This window comes from Pinus tabuliformis, chromosome 4_2 (genome assembly GCF_031772625.1).
Source record: "Pinus tabuliformis cultivar Carrire ecotype Pingquan chromosome 4_2, CPIR1, whole genome shotgun sequence".
Lineage (NCBI taxonomy): Eukaryota > Viridiplantae > Streptophyta > Pinopsida > Pinales > Pinaceae > Pinus > Pinus tabuliformis.
Window position 1 is genome coordinate 773,928,721 of NC_142304.1, and position 18,892 is coordinate 773,947,612.

General features: G+C 35.8%; 1 protein-coding gene across 3 annotated transcripts in view; it reads right to left on the reverse strand.

The window, feature by feature from the left end:
* Positions 1 to 12,233: 12,233 nt before the first annotated feature.
* The window catches only part of LOC149171933 (3-hydroxyisobutyryl-CoA hydrolase-like protein 5), a 69,165-nt gene continuing 62,506 nt past the window's right edge, over positions 12,234 to 18,892 (reverse strand). For 2 of the 3 annotated variants that reach the window (XM_089424155.1, XM_089424154.1), the window contains exons 14-18: positions 13,078 to 13,179; positions 12,904 to 12,945; positions 12,657 to 12,763; positions 12,528 to 12,566; positions 12,234 to 12,425 (exon numbers count right to left, since the gene is read on the reverse strand). In XM_089424155.1, the coding sequence (XP_089280281.1) occupies positions 12,368 to 12,425; positions 12,528 to 12,566; positions 12,657 to 12,763; positions 12,904 to 12,945; positions 13,078 to 13,179 (348 nt within the window). In that variant the 3' untranslated portion in view covers positions 12,234 to 12,367. Of the gene's footprint in view, positions 12,426 to 12,523; positions 12,567 to 12,656; positions 12,764 to 12,903; positions 12,946 to 13,077; positions 13,180 to 18,892 lie in introns of those variants that run through there. The other variant, XM_089424156.1, reaches the window with a different exon arrangement.

Below are 18,892 nucleotides of genomic sequence, written 5' to 3' on the forward strand. Positions count from 1 at the left end.
TCCATAGACTGGAGAGCACAACTATTGTGATATCTTGAAGAAGGAAATCTGAGTTTAAACAGAATCACAATAAGTTAAGAAACCTATCGTCGTTGTTATTGAAACAGGGCTTCTATTGGCTACCAAGGAGCTGTGAGCAGAGTTTTTTGTTGCGTGAAACAACCGTTGCTGTTATAAATATCCATCGAGAGTTTGTCCATTGTCACGCCACCACTGTCTTGAGCCGCATCCATGCTGAGCCTGTGTCATTGTCTACCGTGAAGTACTTATCCACGACATCCAGTATGAGAGACAATTCTGTGGAGTCACCGTAAGAATGACAACAGGTTAACAATCCACCATTTACAATTCAAAGGATTAGAAACGTCCTTTAATGGTGAGTTTTTGAAGGTATTATCATAATTTTATTTTGGAGTAATTCCATTCCAGGACTGGAGTTTTATATAATTATTTTAGTGAGTGGTAGGTGATTTTTTGGGGATTATAAAGTAAGTGATATTACTTTTACAAGGAAGTTAATTGATGGGTGACAAAAAAATTGTAAGTTTCTTTTAATCGATGAAAAGGAGAAATAAGAGAATTTTGAAAGCACGGTTTATACATTTAACAAAAAAAAAAGTATGTTTTATTGAAAAAAATAGTTCGGTTTTATTTAAATATAAAAAAAATCTTGGTATTACAAGATTTTTTTATGGCTTTTATAAGTAATTTGGTGCAGTTACAAGGATCAGTTTTTTTTGTTGGTAAAAACTATGAGTTTCGTTCATAAGAATGAAGAGATTCTTGTAGTTATATGAATGTTGGAAAAATGACTTTATAGAGCTAGATCAAGCAACTTTGCAAGTATGTTCAATAACCAGAAAAATAAAATTGAATAATTGAGGAAAAAGAGATTAGAGCTAAGTTTATTTTTATCCTGAGTTGAGTTCAGTGAATGACTCAATTCTTCCCAAGATAGTGGGAGCATCAAATGCAAAACAAGCTTGGGATATCTTGACATTAGCATATCAAGGTAATTACAAAGTAAAGACTGTGAAGCTTCAAACCCTCAAGAGTGAGTTTGAAACATTGAAGTTAGAGCGCTGACCAATTCATGAGTAGAGTAATGGGAGTTGTGAACTAGCTTCGAACTCATGGAGAGACGATTTATTATCAGAAAATTGTTGAAAAAGTTCTTAGGAGCTTACCTAAGAAGTTTTGTATGGGTTGTTATTGCCATAGAGGAGTCCAGAAATTTATCCAAACTAACAATAAAAGAATTGATGGGATCTCTCTTGTCCCATGAATCAAGAATTGGCATGGGAGAGAAGTACTTGGAACATGTGTTCAATACTCATGCATTAATTAGCAGAGGTAGAGGCAAAGGAAGCAAAGGTAGAGTTCAAAGAGGTCGTGGTAATCATCAATCAGAACGAAGATATACACCAAAGAAGTTTGGACAATCATATCAACCTAGACAATCTTAGAATCAAAGGGGGAGAGGTAAAGTATGATCAAACAAATCAAAGATACAATGTTATTACTGCAAGAAATATGGTCACTATAAAAGTGAATGTAGAAAGAAGCAATTGGATTCGAATAAGGGCAATGCACATGTCTCCAACACTCAAGAAGGGACCACTGAATCAATGTTCATCTCGTGTCAAATCACAAAAGAAGAGCAAAACGAGGATCTCTAGTTGTTGGATAGTGGATGCAGCGATCATATGACAGGTAATAAAAATTTGTTTTCTAGTATTGATAATTTTGTTCAATCTAAAATTACTCTAGGAGATGATCGGTATGTAAGGTCATAGGAAAAGGTGTTGTATCTATTTTGATTAAACAAAATGAGAGTAAATATATTTTCGAGATGTTTTTTATGTACCAAATCTCAAACATAACTTGTTAAGTATTGGCCAATTGAGTCAGCATGGTTATGATGTCAGATTTAAAAACTCCATATGCACTATCTTAGATAAGCCACCTAGTAGAAGACTTGTTGCAAAAGTTCAGATGACCAAGAATAGACTGTTTCCATTGAAATTGAGAAGTGTAAACATGTCTCAATCATATGCACACAATGCCTCAAGAATAGATGAGACTTGGTTGTGGCATCTCAGGTATGGTCACCTACCTTTCAGGAGTCTTAATCTCTTGCAAAAACAATCTATGGTTAAAGGATTGCCTGTATTGTATGAGCAAAGCATCACTTGTGAAAGTTGCATTCTTGGGAAGCATCACAGAGACAGTTTTCCAGAAGCCTCCTACAAAGCCAAGGAGCCCCTAGAACTTGTCCACACAGATCTATGTGGACCCATGCAAACTCAATCTATTGGTGGAAGCTTTTATTTTCTAACATTTATTGGATGATTTTAGCAAGAAAGTTTGGGTGTATTTTTTGAAGAAAAAATTAGAGACATTCACAAAGTTCAAAGAGTTTAAAGTTGTTGTAGAAAAGCAAAGTGGAAAATATGTCAAAGTGCTTAGATTAGATGGAGGAAAGGAGTTTGCAAACTTTTACAAACAACAGGGAATTAAGAGGCAGTTTACTACCAAATATACTCCACAATATAATGGATTTGTTGAATGAAAGGATCAAACCATTATGAACATGGCAAGGAATATGCTTAAAGCTAGAAATTTGCCTAATGATTTTTGGGCTGAAGTTGTTGCTTGTTCAGTCTACATATTGAATAGATCTCCAACAAATAGTGTGAAAGGTAAAGTTCCTCAAGAAGCATGGAGTGGCACAAAGTCAAGTGTTTCTCATTTTAGAGTTTTTGGTTGTATTGCTTATGCACATGTTCCAAAAGAGTTAAGGAAGAAACTTGATGATAGAAGCGAAATATGCATTTTTGTTGGCTATACTGAACAGTCCAAAGCCTATAGATGATATAATCCATTCACTAAGAAATTTATGGTAAGCATAGATGTAAAATACTTGGAAGACAAATATTGGAGTGGTCAAGAGAATGAAACAATGAATAGAGGATATCAATTTTTTCCAACAGATAAACAAGTGGAAAATTCAGAACAAGAAGTCCCTCCAACAAGATTGCTAAGGTTAGATGTGAAAATATAAGCAGAAAGTTCCCCTTCAAGTAGTGAGTCAGGAGATTCAAAGAGAAATCATGGAGCAATAAGCTTAAGGGAAATATATGAGCAGTGAGATGACATGGATCAACTAGCAAATTTTGCCTTATTATCCTACCATCCCACTTATTTTGAAGTAGTTAAAGAAAATCATTGGATAGAGGCCATGAATGAAGTTATTGATGTTATTAAGAAGACTAAAACATGGCATCTTATTGATTTCCCAACAAGTAAAAATAGCATTGGTGTTAAGTGGGTGTACAAGACAAAATTGGATGAAAAAGGTAGTGTAGAAAAATATAAAGCAATGTTGGTTGCCAAAGGATTTGCTCAACAACTAGGCATTAACTATGATGAAAAATTTTCTCCAATAGCAAGGTTGGATATTATTCGAGTAGTGTTAACCATTGCAGCCCCAAAAAAATCGTTAATTTATCAAATGGACATGAAGTCGGCTTACTTGAATAGAAAACTTGAAGAGGAGGTGTATGTTAATCAACCACGAGGATTTGAACTTAAAGGTAAGGAGCACAAAGTATACAAGTTGGAGAAAGCCTTATATGGCATGAAGCAAGCCCCAAGAGCTTGGTATAGTCGGATTGACTCATATTTACTTACCAATAGGTCTAGCGGGAGGACTAATGAGCCTGCCCTTTATACTAAATCAGTTCAAGGTAAACCCTTATAGTTTGTATTTATGTTGTTGACAAGGTATATACAGGAAATTTGATTTTAGATGGTTTAAAAGTTGCAATGAAAAGAAAATTTGATATGACAAACCTTTGTCTTATGAAGTACTTTTGGGAATCAAAGTCAAGCAATCTACACAAGGGATTTTTGTATGTCAAGGAAAGTATGTTATAGATATTTTAAAGAGGTTTAGAATGATCAAATGAAAACTAGCAGAGACACTTATTGCAACAGGGACAAAATTAAGCAAGCAAGATGATGGACCATTATTGGATTCAACATTGTATAAGAGGCTTGTAGGCAGTCTCATGTACCTTATTGCAACTAGACATGATGTTATGTATGCAATTAGTTACATTTCCATATTTATGGAGTCTCCCAAGGAATCTTATTGGAAAGTTGGAAAAAATATTTTGAGATATATTATAGGTACAACTAATTATGGATTTTGGTACATAGGTTTTAAATACAACAGACTTACAAGATACATAGATAATGAATTTGTTGCTAGTATTCATGATAGAAAACACACTTCGGGATATGTTTTTCATTTAGGCATGAATTTGATCTCATAAGCATCTAACAAACAACCAATTGTCTCAATATCTTCCACTAAAACAAAATATGTAGCCACTACTACAACATGTCATGCAATATGGCTAAGAATAATTTTGAAAGATCTTACACATGTTGAGGAGCCAACCACTATTTTTTGTGACAACAGTTCAACAATTGCATTGTCAAAAAACCACGTGTTTTACAAGAAAAGCAAGCACATTGACACTCACTATCACTTCATTCGTGAGCTTGTCAACAATGGTGACATATCACTTCAATTTTGTGGATTTGTATGTTAGCTAGCAAATATCTTCACCAAGTCATTGGGAAAAAATGTTTTCGAGTTTTATTGAGAAACTTAGTGAACAACAAGCAGCAGTAGTCAAGATTAAGGGAGTGTTAGAGAATAATCTCACCCGTTAACTGAAGTCATTGAGTCAAGTTCAAGTTATCGGATCCAGTTAGTTATTAGTTGTTGTTATTTTTTATAGTGATGTGTGTGTCATGAGTATGTTGTGTAGCATAACTATTCTTGGTGGTTTTGGGTCTTTATAATCATGTACCTTTGAGCAATTGAATTAAGCATTATGTATTTGATATATAAACATATTCAAACTTGTTTTAAATTCATATAATCCATGTAATAGTGGAAAATTAAACTCATATCAAGATAAGAATGCATTAATTTGGAAGAAGTTTACATTGGGTATTTTTGTATAGATTAGCTTTGTTCCATGTTGATTGGATACTTACAATCTATATAAATTTAAATTCAAACGATGTGGATATTTTTATAGAGATTACACATTTAATTGTTAACTTTGTTCCATACTCGTTGGATATTTACACTTCTTTGTATTTTTTTGAGAGTTTTGAGAAAAAATGAATGAAATAGTTTGGTGTCCATCTCTGACCAATGAAAATTTCAAATAAATTGATTCCCTCTCCAAACTAATTTCATAAAAGGTTCTAAACTTTTTAAATATTGTTTCAGGTCACCAATGACTAAGTTCCCATAAATAGTCATATGAGAATATAGAAGTGCACGCACGATATATCTTGAAGATATATCCTCTATGATAGGAATCATGTTAGGATATTCCAACACATAGGGAATAATTAAGTACAGTTTGGTCTAGTGTATAGTTAGGTAAAGTGTGTTTCTTTAGTATGTACTTTTTGTAACTTACAATCTGACGGTCACGATATGTTTTAGACATGAAGTGATTTGACAGTTCATTTTTTCATCTGTATTACCGAGACTTGTTCCGTGGATTAACAACTGATTGGTCCATGATCTCTATTTAAAGAGCATGGAGGTTTATTTCTTAGGTGACCGTTCATAAGAGAAGCTTATGTAAATTTTCTTTCTTTTACATTAATAGATTGCCTGACGTGACCACGTTGGCTCAAGTCGTGGACTGTTTCCCTCTTTGAGGGTTTTAACCACGACAAGAATATTGGTGTCCTGATTGTGATCTATTTGTGAGCAGTGTCCTTTGGTGTTCTATCTAAAGAACTTATCATTTAAATTCCTACATGGTATCAGAGTTATTCGAGGGTCGCATCTGTTGGTGATTCGAGGCCGCATCCATTGGTGATCCAAATCTGAAGTCGGTACAACTGTATCCAACTGTTGTTTCCTAAATCTATTGTTTTTTACCGCTTTCGGGCCGAGAGGACTGCTCTATTGTGTTAGAACATTTGTTCCAGTGAGGAACCCCTTTCGTTTCATGCGAAAAGGTTTCTAGTAGCCCTAGCTACGTCATTTTTAAGATCTGGAGGTATACAGTGTTTATTTGCAGTTATAGTTATTTATCTCTCTTTTTATTTCGATTTATAGTCCTCTATAATTTTTTATTACATATCTATACCTTTCATTTTTGCGTATATGGGCAAACTAGAAACAGAGGGAAAATATTTTTCTCATGTGTATGATATTTTCCATTGCGTCTTAGTGTGATCTCGGAAAATCAGAAACATTGAAGAAAATATTTAGTTTCCAGCCAAATCTAACTTTAAGTCGTAAGGCTTGGATTACTTTTGCTTGTTCATTTTGGGTTGTGTGGTTGTTTTTTGTTTTGTAGGCAAAAAAGGGTTTTCCAACAAAAAAAAAACCACCCTCCTTTCCAAAAATTACTAAACTTTGAAACTAACTCACTTGGTCCAAATTTACTTTATGAGAATAGACGTCTTGGGTTCAAGTTTTTCTTTTTGTTGAGTTACTTTTTCAAAAAGCACATATAACTTATGTTTTAAAGTTACTTTATGTAAAAGTGTTCTCACCCATTATAAAAAGTGAGTCACTTATAATTCTAAAGTCACTTTATCTTTTATTTAAGTTACAATTTAGTGGATAGTTCATAAAATACCATTGTAAAAGTGATTTCCACTTATTTATAAAAGTGGGTCACATAACGTATTTTTTTTTTAAAAGTGAGCTAATTAGATTAAGTTTGGAAAGGGGAGGAATTTTTTTTATATAACATTATCATTCACTTCTCAGCATTCACGTAGTTCGTCGGCATCTTCAACAACTTTTCTTCAAAAAGCCATAACTTCTTCATCCAGAAGCCGTTTTTTTTAATCGGCCTAATTTTTTGAGATCTTTCCATTGGAACACTTAGTTTCAGCATCTACAACTTCATTTTCTTTTAAAATAGTTATTCTTGACAGCACCACCTGCTTCCAATGGTTATCCTACATTGTGGATTTACTTAGAAGTAAAGGTCTTTATAGAATAGCCTCAAGCCAAGAGTCTAAACCTAAAGATGAAGATAAACAAGTCAAATGGGAAAATAAGCAAGATCAAGCACGTGGATTGATAGGGATGTCTATTTCTCCAGACCTTAGATTCCATATCGCAGAAATTGATACCCCCGATGAAGCAATGAAACAACTCAATAAAGTTTTTGGAATTAAAAATGAAATTAGAGCCCATCAACTCGAAAATGAGTTGCTTACGTTGGACCCCAATAATTTTTCTTCCATTGAAGTTTTTTGTCCAAGTTCAAGACCCTTAGACTTCTCTTGGAAGGTGTTAAGGTTAAGAAAGAAGATGGTAGCCTTATCTATTCCATTCTTACTAAGTTAGGACCAGCCTACTTTGTGTTTGTTTCCACCTTCCATTCTACTAGAGAAGCCTTTATTTCTCAAGGACAAGACTACAAGTCCTCATCTTTTGATGCATTTTGTGATTCTTTAATAAGAAAGCAAGAAAAACTCTTACATCTTGGTCTTCTTAATACTGGAAACTCTTCTAAGAAAACCTTAGCAGCCTAGCAGCAACCAAGTTCAAAGAATCCTAAGAAGCAGCATCCTAAAAAGAATGATCCTAAACCAAACAAGGGTCCTAAGCAATTTCAGTCTCACAACAAAAAATCAACTCAACAAAATGATAAGGCAACTAAAAACAAAGGAAAGAAGACTGATAGACATGGCCACTTAGAATCCAAGTGCTCTAGGAAGATGGAAGCTTTGGAAGCAGCAATGAGGAAGCATAACATCCATTTGGAGCACTCTTCAACTTCAACTTCATCTTCAAGAATAACATGTTTTGCATGTGGTTGTCAAACATCTCAGTCCGGTTATGCACTAAATGTATCTTCTTCTTCTCATTTTCATGAGTGGCTCATTGATTCTGGAGCTTCTTATCATGTGGCCAAAAACAAAGCCATGTTTTCTTTTTTAAATGATTGTAACACCAAAAATATATATGTTGGTGACGATAAATCTCTTAGCGTTGTAGGGATTGGAACTGTACATCTAGGCAATGGTCAATTTAACGATGTATTATGTGTTCCTACCTTACCCTGCAACATTCTATCTGTATATCAGATAACTCATTTAGGTGAAGGTAAAATCGTTGAATTTTCACCTCATGATGTTGTAATTAAGGACCTAAGAAATCCTAGACATATTTTAGTTATTGGCATTGTTGATGATTCTACAAGGTTGTATAAGTTTAACAACTTTGGGTCATCAACTCTTCCCTTAGTATTTGTTGCTCATAATGATGAAGTGAACAAACTTTGGCATGAGCGATTTGGTCACTTAAAATATCGCTCCCTTCAAAATCTATGTAAAGAAAATATGGTGACAGGTCTTCCTATGGTATCTTGCAGAGATGGTGTTTATTTCGGATGTGTACTCAGAAAACATCATCGGGATAGTTTTGAAAAACGTGCCTCTTGGCACGCCTCAGCCCCTCTACAGCTTGTGCATAGTGATTTATGTGGTCTACTTCCAGTGGTTTCATTCTCTGGCTACAAGTATTTCTTAACTTTCATTGATGATTTCTCCAGACGCACTTGGGTATACTTCTTAAAACTCAAGAGTGAAGTCTTTAACATGTTCTTGGCCTTTAAGGCCTTTGTTGAGAAACAATCTGGACATCAAATTCTTAAGCTAAGATCTGATAATGGTGGAGAATATGTTAACAACAAATTCATCAATTTTTGCATTGAGCATGGAATTCAATTGCAACATATTGTTCCATATACTCCACAACAAAATGGTGTAGCTGAAAGGAAGAATCGCACCTTAAAGGAAATGGTTAATTGTATGCTTCAATCTAAAGGACTTAGTCTTAATTTTTTGGCAGAAGCAATTAATTGTGCAAATTACATAGTAAATCGCACTTCTACTAGGGTTTTAAAGAATATCAATCCAGAAAAAGCATGGATCTTAATTAAACCAGATGTAAGTCACTTTCCTGTTTTTAGAAGTGAAGCATGGGCCCATATTCCAGATGAAAAACATAAAGCATTAGAACCTAAGAGTGAAAAATGCATTTTTGTTGGATATTTTGAAGCTGTCAAAGGATATAGACTTCTTCAACCTAAATACAAAAATGTTATCATTAGAAGAGATGTAAAATTTCTGAAAATATATCGACCTACGAGCCTAGTTCGGCGAATGTGCCACCTCCCTCTATCCCTTCTACTTCCTAAAATATTTCTTCTTCAGATGATGACAGCGAGGATGGCAATCCTCCCCCACCTTCTCAGGATCCTCCTTCAGCTCCTCAGCTTCCAAAATGGGTTTGCGCTACTCGAGATGCAGCAGGTGATCCTACAGATCAGCGTCATACACATTCTCAGTTTGATAGAGCCTCTTCTTTACTGGCTCAAGCTTCAGCGAATTATGATCCTGACACCTTTGCAAAAGCTTCAAGCCATCCAGATTGGGACACAGCTATGAATGAAGAATATCATTCATTATTGGCAAATGATACATGGGACCTTGTTCCTCTTCCAAAGGGATGAAAACTTGTTAGATGCAAATGGGTTTACAGAACCAAGTTTGGACCAGATGGAAAAGTTGATAAACATAATTGTTGCTAAGGGTTTTTCACAAGTTGAAGACATTGACTATATGAAACCTTCTCCCCTGTTGCCAAAATGAACTCTATCCGCCTTGTTCTTTCCCTTGCTGCTCTTTCAAATGGGAAGTCCATCAGATGGATGTTAAATCTGCCTTCTTGCATGGGGACTTGCATGAAGAAATCTATATGGAACAACCTCATGGCTTTATACAAACAAACTCCAGCCTTGTATGTCGACTTAAGAAATCCCTTTATGGTCTCAAGCAACCCCCTCAGGCTTGGTATGCCAAAATGGATAGCTTTCTTTTAGATACTGGCTTTTCTAGGTGTCATTTTGACAATATTGTCTACTCCAAGAAAGTGGGTAAGTCTCTTATCATTCTTGTTCTTTATGTTGATAATCTTATCCTTTCTAGTAGTGATCCCAACCTTATCAACCATGTGAAGTCCAGCCTTAAAAAGCAGTTTGAAATGACAAACTTAGGACACTTGCATTATTTTATTAGTTTTCAAGTCTCGCAATCCAAAGAAGGTATTCCCTTTCCCAGTCCTAAGTATGCTTGTGATCTTCTACACCACCTTCACATGGAAGACTGTAAGTCGGCCCCTTCTCCCTTTCAATCTGGAGCCAAACTTTCAGTCACTTGTACTTCCCCTAAAGTTGATGCTACCTTATACTGTCAGCTTGTTGGAAAACTTTTGTATCTGACCCACACCCATCCTGACCTTTCCTTTGTTGTTGGCCTTGTTGCTTAGTTTATGCAAAACCCACATGAAATTCATTGGAAAGTAGCTAAAAGAATACTTCGTTATGTTCGAGGTACAGTTCAGTTTGGGATTCATTACAGTGCAAAAGCATTTCCTCTATTGGTTGGTTTCACTGATCTGATTGGGCTGGTGGCCCTGATGATCGGAAGTCTACTGCAGGTTATGTCTTCACTCTTGGTTCTAAACCTATTACATGGGCTTGCAAGAAACAGAGGGCCATTTCTCTTTCTTCAGCAGAAGCAAACTATCGTGGTGTCATTGAAGCTAGTAAGGAAGCATGCGGCTTCGTTAGATCCAATTAGAGTTTGGTTTTCAGTAGCAGCATCCGACTACACATTGGTGTGATAATCAAAGTGCCATTCAACCATGTAAAGATCTAGTCCAACATCAATGCAGCAAACACAATGAACTACACATGCACTTCATCAGAAAGTTCATTCATGACCATGTTCTTGAAGTGAAATATTGTTCAACCAATGATCAAGTTGCAGACATCTTTACAAAGGCTCTCACAGAGGCGAAGTTTACTAAACTTCGATTTATGGTTGGAATTCAAGAAGTTGTCACTAAGGGGGGATAGGCTCTAATGCCTCCTTCCTTCTACTATTGTGTTATCTTTGTACATCATTTAATCCTATCCCAAGTTCTTCTTAAGGGGGGATGTTGGGATATTCCAACACTAATTAAGTACAACTTGGTCTAGTGTATAGTTTGGTAAAGTGTGTTTCTTTAGTATGTACTCTTTGTAACTTACAATCAGACGATCATGATATGTTCTAGACATGAAGTGAGCCGATTATTCATTCTCTCTTCCGTATTACCAACACTTGATCTGTGGTTCAACACTTGATTGGTTCATGATCTATATTTAAAGAACATGGAAGGTCATTTGTTAAGTAACCGTTCATGAGAAAAGTTTATGTAAAAAAAAATTACATTAATAAATTGTCTAAATGGCCGTGTTGGCTCAAGTCATGCACTGTTTCCCTCTTTGAGTGTTTTAACCACGACAAAGATATTGGTGTACTGATCTGTAATATGTTTGCGAGTGGTGTCCTTTGGTGTTCTATCTAAGGAACTTACCCTGTAAATTCCTACAAAGAACTCTTTATTTTCCAACTTAATTTTCTTACATTTTTCACCCTACTTTCTTCTTATTCTTGTATTTTTCAACTTATTTTCTTCTGCTTCTGAGGGATTGTTAGTTTGAGGTGTTGGAACTATGTTCGGACTCAATATTGAATCTTACTCAAAGAGGAGCTGAATGAGCTTGTACTTCTTGGTGATTCTGGCTATTTCGTCCACTCTTCTTTTAATGGCTATCTCGCATTGTTTACTTATCTTTGTGCTGTATTCTATACAGGAGAAATGGTGTTCTTGATAGCAACATCAATTTTGTCTTGTTTTTGCAATCTGTGGTACAGTATGTAGCTATTAGCCAAGAGACTTCTACCCCTAATGATGTCAGGTCTCTAATCCAGGTGGGGGCTCTGATTTCATTTTAGTTTTGATATTGGTGAGGAAAAAGGACAGAAGTTCCATTGTAAATAGGCTTCAATTCTCTTGTTTTTGTTTCTTTTATTTAAAAAATAAATAATTTTATTTACATGTTTACAACCAAAACCAAAAAAAATATTTTAAAAACCTCTATTTTTTATGATTATTTTTTCACTGCCCTTCTCATCTTAGTTTTTTCTAATATCGTTGTGCATGGTAGAAATTCTTGTCATTCAAATTATATTAGTATTTTCAAAGAAATGTTGCCATCGAGTGAACCCTAAACCATAATAAAAACTAGGTTCAAAGTATAATGCACTTTGTTATGAATATGATTTATTATCTCTCTCATTAGAATGAAATATTGTTCGAAAACTAACGATTACACTTCTTGACTACATTTATGAAGTTCCTTGCTTCTTTCGCTAAGCTAACTTCAGAGTATTAAGTGTTTTACATTCGAGACTTAAGATGAGTCATTACTTTGTGAACTTTACAATCATGTGGGTACCTGACAAGCACAAAGTTGTGTTTGAGTTTTAAAATTTATCAACTAAATCCAAAATAAAAATAAACCAAATCAAATTATGAATGTAATAGTAGTAAAATTTACTTGGTGTGGTAGCCTGAATTCTCATATTTTCCTTCCCACCTGCAAGAGAAATCCAATGGCAATTGTAAAACCAAAAATAAAAATTAGACTGCCACACATCAAATAAAATGAAATGCGGTAGATTTTAACCTTGATATTTTCCCCTCGATGGGTAGTTGTAATTCAAAATCTTCCTCCAGTGGCTTAAAGAGCAAGTTTAGCTTTTCCTTAGTGACTTCACCTAAGGGAGGATTCCACTGCAAAGAGTACAAACTATTTGAACCCTATCTGATTACAATGTGAATACAACTGATAATTTGTGTTATTTTCTAATAAGATAATATTATTTTTTCCTTTTTTATGAAAACAATGCCCTGAGAATGACTGAATAACAAACCTTGGGAAAATTATCCTTTTCGATAATAAGAGCTCGGATACCCTTCACAATACACAAACTAGTGAGATGTTTTAAATTTTTGAACAATTGAACTCATAGTTTCAAAGTCAACAATCAAACATTATCATTTCAAAAAATTGATAAATATTTGAATGTCAACAATCTAAATTGTACCTCGTAGATATCATTGGATATTACTCCTCTGAATGTGTTTACCGTCAAACGAAACTCTTTTTTGAGACATTCAAATAATGTTTGTTTGCGTGCTTGTCGAACCTGAAAGGCGAAGGTTTACAAAATAAATAGTAATGAGACTACCAAGCAAGTTTTGTAAAATTTCTAAACCATGTATTTTAGGCAATTTATAGATAATTTGGAATTTTAAACTATTTTAAACTTGAATTGTCTGATTCATGTTTCTTCTGCAAATTACAGAAAAAAATGAGTTTAAAAGTTTATATGAGATATTGTGTAATAAAAGGGATGAGTTAAAATGAAATGAGTCTTTGCAGGAAAGGTCAACACATTTCTTTGTTCCACGAATCATGTTTCAATAAATTACATGAATGTATATCAAAAGATGGTCGATGAATATATGAGCTACCTCTTTCTATCTTTCTATGCAATATGAGCTATTTTTTAAATCGTCCCAAATAATGTCGAAAGAAACTATAGGTTTTAAAAAGTACATGGATAGATGTTAAAAGATGCTTGTTGAAGACATGAATTACATGTTATTACAAAATAAGAGCTACTTTTTAAATGGTCTCAAAGAAGCTAGAGGTTTTGAAAAGTACATGGATAGATGTAAGATGTTTGTTGAAGACTTGAATTACATATTTATGTGCAATAAGAGCTACTTTTAAATGGTTACAAACTATGTCCAAAAAAGCTAGAGGCATATATTGTCATAGTATCTTAAATGCTTTAGCTAATCAATGTGTGTTGCATGTTTCAAGGTTGATTTTTAGATGCGTTGTCTTGCTAGTGTGAAGGTCGATTGTTAGTTAGATCTCGGTTTTTTTTATTACATACATTTACAAAGATTTAATTTCTCTATAAGATTATTCTAAAGTATTTCGCTGCATGTATGTATTTATATGTTATTTGTGAAGCTTGCAAAGGTGTAACGTGTGATGAGTTGTAGTATCATTTTAAGGTGTTCTTTTGTTAGTTGATGTATGTTGCGATGTCAAAATTAGATATCCTAGCAACAAAGATTTTCTATTGTTAAGTGTTCAGGGTGAACTTAACATTTCTACCATGACCATTGTATATATTCATACATACTATGAATAGGTTTGTGAGTCCTAACCATTTCTATATAAAAAATTTGTGGCCTAGGTGCTTATGTTTATATGTTTATGTGATTCTAGGCCAGCAAGCATATGTGCTAAAAGGCCAATAGCATAGCTACATAAATATGTAGTCAATCTTTTATATTGATAAAAAAAACGTCATTGCTTCAATTAATTGAGAGAAGAGAGATGGTGGTCATAACTCATGAGTGGTAAAGGGGACTAAGGGATAGGTGATGGGCTGAAGTTGAGGGGCAAAGCAAATGCATATATTTGTTATCCAAAAGTTTCCAAAAAGGTGGGGAAGTGACTTCTTTGGGTGCCACTTGTAATTTTTGGCAAATGGACATACAAAGTTTTAATATTATTCAAGAGTTATTCCATCGTTCCCACCACGCTTTATATTGTACTTGCTCTTGGTATAATGTGACCATGTGATATTGTTACCCTATGGATCCTAAGTAGATCTCAGTGTGCACTTCTCCCATACTTCTCTTTGGCTTACTTTGGGGAAGGATAAATCCATGGAGGGAGAAGTGTGGTGATGGGTTTGATGGGGTCACATGGGACTAGGACTCCTTGGATAGCTTATTTTGTAACCTAGGGTAGTGGCACAACTTGAGAGAATGTGGGTGAAGCGGATGCACCACCTTGGGTTGTGTAGGGTAATGGGAGATTAGAGAATATAGATTGGAGGATTCTAGAGTTTGGTAACTTTGTGTCTTACTTTGTTTGTGCTTAGTACATGGCCATAGTGAGTTCTAGGTGAGCATTGACCCTAGTAGAGTCATATCCCCCATTGCTCAGAGTATTGGAGTAGTGTGGTCTATGGCTTCGTAGAATGTCTGAGGTTTGAAGATAGTTGGTGACTATATTTAAATATAAGTCTTTCAATTTATGTTTATCTTTAAATATGATATTATCGTTATATTTTCGCACATGTTTGATTTATTTTAGAATCATAGTTACATATTGCATTGCATATAATAGCATCATACATGTGTATATAGACTAATTAAGGTGATTGTGGCACTTAATGGACCTGATTGGACCCAATAGAGTGACTAGGAGACATAATAGATTTACTACCAAAGAATTGTTGTGGTACAGTAGGTAATTGGTGCCCTAGTATGCTTAGTTATAAAGCATATTAGAGATTATAGTAGAACAACTTAAAAAAATATTTGGAATTCATATTTGCACACATAATAATGCACTCGAGTGGTGGTTAATGTTGTTATAGAGTCGTATTAGAGAAAAATATTATAGTTATTGGGTTGTATGGGTTGGAATTTGGAAAGTAGTGGAAATATGCAAGTTGCATATGAGGTGATTGACTAAATTTGTCAAGGGTGTAATCCAAAAATGTTAAAATTGGCAACTAGGGCCAAACTTCATGTGGGTCACCTTATTCATGGATGATAATATTTTTACTAGATTCCTCTCGTCAAGAGGTGTAGGATTGGTCTAAATATCATCCGAATCCGATAAGTATTTATGGAGATATGAATTTATTTTGATTATGAACTAATTGTCAAAGTCGGCCAGCAACTTATGTAGGCTCAGAAGCCCAACAGACACATCTATTCATCATCAACGTTTTGCATATAAATACAGGATGTCTCCTCCTCATTTGGACACACACTTCTCATCGCATCTCTCTCTCTCCTGCGCAGAAAAAGAGTCTCTTCTCTCTCCTGCGCAGAAAAAGAGTCTCTTCTCTCTCCTGCACAGAAAAGACTCTATCTCTCACACGTGTGGAAAAGGGACGTAGATTTTAGGGCTGCAACTGCAGATCGGAACTTTGACCAACGTTGACCAATATTCTCTCTCTGGACTGCGCAGTAGGTGAAGCTGACTCTCTTTGGAAGGCCGCATTTTTTCGTGAAGGAATCAAGGTGATCCGGCCTCCGGTTTGATAGATATTGACCGCCCTAGTTTAGGGCTAATGCCGTTGATGTTGCTGGTATAAATCAGACTTTTGTACTATTTCTCTCTACTGAATTATTGAAGATAAAAGAATATTTGATCAAAGGGTTTCCCCATATTGGGGTTTGTCCCTGGCTAGCCGCCACATCTTGTGTCTCTTGTCTTGGCTTGTTTTCTATTGATCGTTTAAATGTTCTATCTACATTTTACTTAATGTACATGTGATTGTTAATCTGTGAATAATAAAAAGAAAGATAAGTAAACTGCTCTAAGCATAGAACACACCATAATTTAACATGTTATTAGAGCTGAGGTGAAGACAAAGCCCAAACAAGAGCAAGAGCAATCACCGAAGACAAGGCTATCTAAAAAGAACTATGGGGTCCTCAACACACTTCCCTGTTGAAGACAAACTCCGTAAGAAGTTTGACTACCACAGATGGAAGATGTCTCTCGATCTAACATTAGAAGAACAAGAAGTGGTGGACCATGTGAGAGGCGGAGTTGTCGAGCCTCCATCAAATGCATCCGCTACTGCCAGGAACAAATGGACCAAGGGAGAAGTCAAAGCAAAGAAGATCATCTAGGACTCTATCGACAAGCGCTTGGTGGCTTATGTTTCTGAGCTGAACACCTCCAAGGAAATCTATGATAGACTGGTGAGTTTATTTAAAGTTAATGATGCAAATCAAGTTCTGTTTCTTAGAGATACGCTGAAGGAAATTAACAAGGGCAAAGATGAAAATATGCAAGCATATTTCTTAGGGATCACTGAGATCAAGAACGATCTCCTATCTATTGGGGAAGTAATTCCTGACGGGGAAATGGCACTCACAACTCTTGGAGGACTACCATCTGAATGGTATATATTCAGGACTACTCTCCTCAACAATAATGTAATTCCTGGATTTCAGGAATTAATGGCTAGATGCATTCAAGAAGAAGCAAGAATGGAAGAACAGGAAATGCCCACACTTAAAGGTCATCCTGCTGCCTTTTCTTCTCATGCTAAAAGAAGAAACAATTTCGAGGCTAAATCCAAAAGGAAGGCTGGACCAAAGGGTGGAAAAGGACGATGTTACCATTACAATAAACCAGGTCATTATGCAAGCGAGTGTCCTAATAAAAGGAACTCACACCGGGATGATGATCAAAATCCCTCTCAAGGCAATCAAAGAAATGGCAGCTCAAATGGCCGAGGTAAAAGGAGTGCTGGAAATCAAGGAAGAGGACAAACATTCAAGAAGGCAAGAAATTCTAGGTATGAATCTAACACTATTGACAATAAGCAAGATGAGTATTATCTACCAGTTGTTCTATCTACCACTGCTCCCCTGGACTCGCTAGGAAATTGGCTTATTGATAGTGGTTTTTCTAGGCACTTCATTGGTTACAAAGAAGCTCTCTATAATCTGGTAGAGAAAGAAACCAACCTGGAAATTGTTCTTGGAGACAATTCAAAATATCCCGTGAAAGGCGTAGGAAATGTCACTCTTCAATTGAATCAAGGTAATACCATCCACTTACAAGATGTATTATATGTACCTGATCTCAAAAAGAACCTGGTGTCCATTTCGGCAATGGAAGACAAAGGCTACAAGGTGGCTTTCAGCGATGGCAAGGTATGTGTATGGAAAAAGGACTATAAAGATGCTTTTACTCTTGGGTTTCGAGTTGATTCATTATATCAGGTCAGAGGAAGTCCACTGGGTGTCATGACTTGTGACACATCTCTTCAGTCCGAACTATGGCATCAGAGGTTTGCTCACCTTCATTATAAAGCTCTACCTGATGTAAGAAAAATGGTGACTGGGATGCCCGAGTTCAGATTAGAGCAAGAAGGTGTATGTCCAGGATGTGCCGAAGGAAAGCTAAAAAGGGGACCATTCCCCTCAAGCCAAAGCAAGACCTCCGATATATTGCAATTAGTTCACTCAGACATATCCAATATGATGCCTGTGAACTCCTTGGGAGGATATTTATATTACCTCACTTTTACAAATGATTATTCTCGCAAGACTTGGATATATTTCTTGAAAAAGAAGGATGAAGTGTTCTCCTGGTTTCAACACTTCAAAGCCTTGATCAAGAATCAAACTGAAAAGAAGATCAAGATCCTAAGGACTGACAATGGGACTGAATATGGATCCAATGAGTTTCATGACTTTTGCAAAGAGGCTGGCATTAAGAGGAAGACCACTACACCCTATACTCCTGAGCAGAATGGTGTGGCGAAAAGGAAGAACCGTACGATTGAAGAAATTGCCCGTGCTATGCTCCATGATCAAAGACTTCCGAAGTTTCCATGGGCCGAAGCTGCAAAAACCGCCATATATGTACAAAACCGATGCCCTCATCAAGCATTGGGTTCCAAAACTCCTGAAGAAATGTTCACCGGTAAGAAACCTGACGTGTCTCATTTTAGAATTTTTGGAAGCCCTGTATATTTTCATGTGCCGAAAGAGAAAAGAAATAAATTGGGGGCATCTGGAAAGAAAAGAATCTTCGTGGGCTATAGCAAAAATTCTAAGGGCTATAGAATCTATGTAGCTAGTCAAAGGGAAGTCGAGATTAGTCATGATGTCACCTTTGACGAAGATATGGCTCTTAGCAAAGTAGACAATCTTCCTACTTTAAGGGGATCTAAAGAAGCTGACACCAGGGAACCGAAGGAAAAGGAAGATGAGACAATGCCCGATGTGGAAGAACCTATGGATCCTATTGATCCTCCACCACCTGAGCCTTCCTCTTCAAGGAAGAGG